This window comes from Ranitomeya imitator, chromosome 7, assembly GCF_032444005.1.
Source record: "Ranitomeya imitator isolate aRanImi1 chromosome 7, aRanImi1.pri, whole genome shotgun sequence".
NCBI classification, from domain to species: domain Eukaryota; kingdom Metazoa; phylum Chordata; class Amphibia; order Anura; family Dendrobatidae; genus Ranitomeya; species Ranitomeya imitator.
Window position 1 is genome coordinate 13,918,530 of NC_091288.1, and position 4,997 is coordinate 13,923,526.

The following is a 4,997-nucleotide window of genomic DNA, read 5'->3' on the forward strand; positions in this document are numbered from 1 at the left end:
TGAAGCTCCGGCCTCCACCCGAATGCAGTCCCCACACCCACCCGCAAACCTGCAGCCTGCAGCCCACACACAGCCTCCCCTCACCGAACATCGGACTGTGATTGGAGGAGCCGCCTGTCGCTCACATCAGTGCTCGCCCCTGATTGGCCGGCGGCGGCTGCTGCTCCCTCCCCCGGTGTCGGAGCTGTGATCCTCGGCGGTGAATGCTGCAGAGCGCAGTGGGGAGCGGGAGGAGCGGCCGTCACCGCGCACATCGCCGGCAGCACGACCCCGCCGCCCCCGGGCACTGCACCAAGACCCCCGGCACCTCCAGGAGCTCACCGGCATCACACAGGCGTGTCCTGCCGCCCAGGATCCCGGGATCTGCAGAGCAGGGGTCCACCCGGAGCGTGCAGCACTGCAGCAGGTACCCTGTGCACCCCCCACAGCTCCAGGTCACCGCTGCGCCCCCCTGCCACCCCCACCATGGGCACCGTCCTCTCCCTGTCCCCTGTGCCTGGCAAGGCAGGACCCCTGGATGAGAAGAAGCCAGAGCCCCCTGGGGTGGGAGGCGGATACCTGGCCATCCCCAACAGCAAAAATGGAGGCAGCAAAGCGGAGAAAAGCCTTAAGAGACACTCCGTGCTCATCTCCGCGCTCACCTGGAAGAGGCTGGTGGCGGCTTCCGCCAAGAAGAAGAACGCCAAGAAGATTAACCCCAACCCTGGACCCATCCACGGCCCGCTGCTGCCCAACAACAACCCGGTGGAGCAGCTCAATCACGAGAACCTGCGGAAATCTCAGGTCAGTCCGGGTCGTAGGGAACCCAAGCCTGTGCCCGTGCCCACCGTACCCATCAGCTCCATCGAAGGCCAGAAGATCCAGCAACAGCAGCTGGTGGCCGTGCAGAAGCAAGCGAGCGGCCGGTCCCTGTGCTCGCCCCGTCGGGTCATAGTCCAGGCCTCCACCGGAGAGCTCCTCCGATGTCTAGGAGAATTCGTGTGCCGTCGCTGCTATAAACTGAAGGAGTTAAGTCCGGGAGAACCCACCATGTGGTTCCGAAACGTCGACCGATCACTTCTCCTTCAAGGCTGGCAAGACCAAGGCTTCATCACGCCCGCCAACTTGGTGTTTGTCTACCTGCTCTGTAGAGAGGCCATTGGGGATGAACTGGCCACCGAGTACGAGCTCCAAGCCGCGTTCCTCACTTGCCTCTACTTGGCTTATTCCTATATGGGCAATGAAATTTCCTATCCGCTCAAGCCCTTCCTGGTGGAGACTGACAAGGAGGTCTTCTGGCAACGCTGCCTGAGCATCATTGACCGGATGAGTGCCAAAATGCTGCAGATCAACTCCGACCCCCACTTTTTCACACAGGTCTTCCAAGATCTGAAGAATGAAGGCGAAACCAGAGAATCCATTGGGCACTGGACTATAAATTTGGACCGTTAAGGGCAGAGGTTTGGGCGATGGGTAGGGTTTGGGTGAGGACTCTAGGTATAACCAACAAAGTGTCCATGATCAACTTGAAGACTGGGGCGTAAGTCCAGGTCACCAGGCTGCGGACAGGAAATCGGGCTGTGGTCTACACGGGGCCACTGCTGCCCAAAAAGTTGGACCATTGCCTCATACGTTTACTGGAAAGGTTTGCAGCCTGCACACTGGTAGCAAAAGGGTTAAGAGAAACTCATTGTTTTTGTTTTGTTTTTTCTTCTGGATTTGAAGGCTGACAGCGGTTTTATTTATTTTTGTATTTATTTTAGATTGTCTTATCAGTCGGTGGCTTGGAGGCCGCCCCTAGATCGTTCAGGGCCATCTCTAAGGCTTCTAGGTATTGGTGTTCTTCTTGCAGGATTTGGGCAGTGACCAGGTGGTTGTCAGAATTCATTTCTCCTCCAGGTCACCCGTCTTGTTTCCTAAGCTCTTCTATTTTATATTGTTTTCAGTGTCCTCGCTCCCCCACCCCCCATCATCAGAAGCTTGGAGGTCCCGTCCATCGCACACACAAGAACTAGGGACAGTAATGGTGGCTGTGGAGGGCGCACACTGCGGGGCACACTGAGCTGTTTTATAGGATACGGTGCTGCCCCCCGACCACCTGGGCATATACCATATGTGTTTCCTGCCGCAGGGGGTTTCTAGACCTCGTATCTGGGTCCGGACATTGCATATGTCAGATTTATCAAACATCTTATAGTATGTATGAATGTAACAAATACCGGAACACGAGAAATGCCGCAATCCGTCCGACACTGAAGCTGTTTAATGTGCCAACGGTGTTCAAATGTACAAAAAGCGTAATGTTTTATATTGTATAAAAGAAAAAAAAAGAACATAAAAGTGATTGGATCTCGTACGGAGTATGGCGCCTTCTTGGGTTCATAGACTCTGGTTATTGGCTTCTATCAGCAGATGGGTATATACCGGTGGTGTAAATGTATTCATACAGTGTCTGATCATAGTACTATTATCATGGGTGGATGGCATCTGGATGAACGGTCACCAGATCTTACCCACATGGACCTTTTTCTTTTGGGGATTTATCAAAGATTTTGTATTTTCAAGAAAACCAAGGACAACGGCTGATAAGATTATAATTCAGCTATTATTTACACTGTATCCTACTTCTGCTCCCCCGTATATGTGTAATCTATAAATATGAAGTATTAACAATAACAATCAGTGGACAGATACATAGATATCTGTAAATGTCCACTGATTCTTATTTTTCATACTTCATATTTACAAAACAGTAAATTGAAATGGTTACATTGTATCAATCTGTTTATCATCTGCCAATATCTAGCTCATACTCATCTACTATCCTTCTCGCCATCAATCATGTACCTGTCTACTGTGTATATTTATCATATACCGATCTAGCTCATATGTCTCATCGATCTGCTTCATATCTATCTTTCATCTCTATTTATCTGTCTTTTATCCACCTCTTTCTTATCTATGTAATGATGTCATGTTTCCATGTCCAGGAGCAGTAACGTCAGGTGGTCGGTGACGCTTGCAGTGAATAGCGCTGCAGGATTTCCCACCCACACTGGAATTATCCATAATTTATATTCAGTATTTCATGGAAGCGAGAATGTCCTAGGAAACAAAGGCCGGAGCCGCTAATGCTCTTACCGGTGTCTGCACTGCTACGTTGTTGCACAGGACTGGTGCTGGCCTTGGTGCTGAAGCCTTAAGCCAATAATTCCTGCTCTGCTGTCAAGGTTTCATCTGCTGTTTTATAATGGGATTAGACTTTATCACTGCGCAGTTCAGACATTACCGAATCCTGCCTCATTATTTCTATGGCTACAATGTATCGTGTTCCGTCACTACTGATAGGTTCTAATGGTAAAATGGCTGGGTGAGTTTAAAGGGAATCTGTCATCGGGATTTTGCCACCTAATCTTAGAACAGCGTAACGTAGAGACTGACCCTGATTTCAGAGGTGTCACTTACTGGGCTGCTTGCTGTAGTTTTGATAAAATCACCAGCAAGAGATTCACTAAAAGACTAGTAAACCTGCTGCCATGTGGTCCAACCCTGCCCCACCACTGATTGGCTGCTTTCTGCCTATGCAGAGTGTATACAAAAAGCAGCCAATCAGTGATGTGGGTGGGATTATAGAGAGCTCAAATGCAGAGATTTGCTAGATCTGCAGCAGATAAAACTGTGATTTTATCAAAAGTCCAGCAATCAGCCCAGTAAGTGACATCACTGGAATTGGGGTCTCTGCTTCTACCCTATGCTGCTCTTCGATGGGGTAGCAAAAATCTGGTGACCGATTCCCTTTACCCCTTTCATAACTGTTTGTTTTACAACATTGACAAGAAGCATCATGGCCGCCTCCAGACACCTTAAAGGGATGCTCTTATATGGCACAAACTGCATAATAATCCGGTGCAAAGTACTTTTATAAATGTAAAATGCAACTTGCAGTGGAGTCAGATTGAGGGAGCCAGTTTGTGTTGCATTTTTACGTTGCAAAAAAAAACATTGCATAATGGTGAAAAATTGGAAATGACAAGCCACGCCCCCTATTGCAGCACAGCCCCGCCTACTCATGACCAATTCCCCCCCCCCCCCTCCGTGCCCTAAGGCTGTACATAAGGTGCACTCTGCCTCTAGTATGAGGGCAAAACAGTGATTGCTTCTTCTTTTTAGTTTTTATAGTTATTCTGCCATTTTGTTGCTAGATATAAGCGTCCTGCTGCTGCATGATTGCAGAAATCCGTCTGTCCGTGAGTAGATCTGCGATCCCAGTGTAAAGCTCCAGCTCCATTAGTAGAATACAATGTAATTGCCAGGCTGCAAATGAAACCTGTGAATTTCCAAAGCGCTTAACACAAAGAGATTCCTGCGCTCCTGAAATTCTCATTCACACGGAACTGCGTCCCACAATCTATATTTATATGGTCGGGGGACATTCTCCGCACCCGGCTTTGTGCACTTATTTTTAGATTGTTCTTATTTTTATGTACAATTTCTGATAATGGAAAGCGATTACCGTCCTACATTAGAATATCAGCTGTTTGACACCCACCATACTTTATACTGCAGCTGTTCCTAAATCTTTTACATGGGACCACCGTATGGTTATAAATATGATTGACAGTTGTCATAGTCCCGCCCCTTGTTAGGGTAAAGCCACGTGTTATGTATTTTACCTGCAGATTTCTGCATTTCTTTACAGTACCAGGTATAAGGACGAGTCTTTACCTTTTGTCATCCTCATGATGCTAACATTATCTGCATGAGAAGTGACCAGCGGTGCTGTTTTTTTTATATTTGTTGCTTGTCATTTTCTGTTATGGAGACAGCACAGATTTATTGCAGATTTCCCATGGGAAGGAAGAATCTGCAATCAAGTTCTATTGTGAATCTTGCTGTGGATTCTTTGTGGATTGTGCAGCGAATTTACAAAACGATAAATATCAAAACAAAAAAAGTCAGCACTCTTCTGACCAGCCCCGTGGCTTCCTATGGTGACACTTTTCCTGATCCCCCTGAGT

The 4,997-nt window shown here is 48.1% G+C and overlaps 1 protein-coding gene across 1 annotated transcript; it reads left to right on the plus strand.

Annotated features, from left to right (window-relative positions):
* The first annotated feature begins 228 nt into the window (after positions 1-228).
* Positions 229-2,335, plus strand: CDK5R2 (cyclin dependent kinase 5 regulatory subunit 2). Its single transcript, XM_069732745.1, has one exon. It carries the CDS (start codon positions 466-468, stop codon positions 1,429-1,431), a length of 966 nt encoding a protein of 321 aa, XP_069588846.1. The 5' UTR covers positions 229-465; the 3' UTR covers positions 1,432-2,335.
* The last annotated feature ends 2,662 nt before the right edge of the window (positions 2,336-4,997 follow it).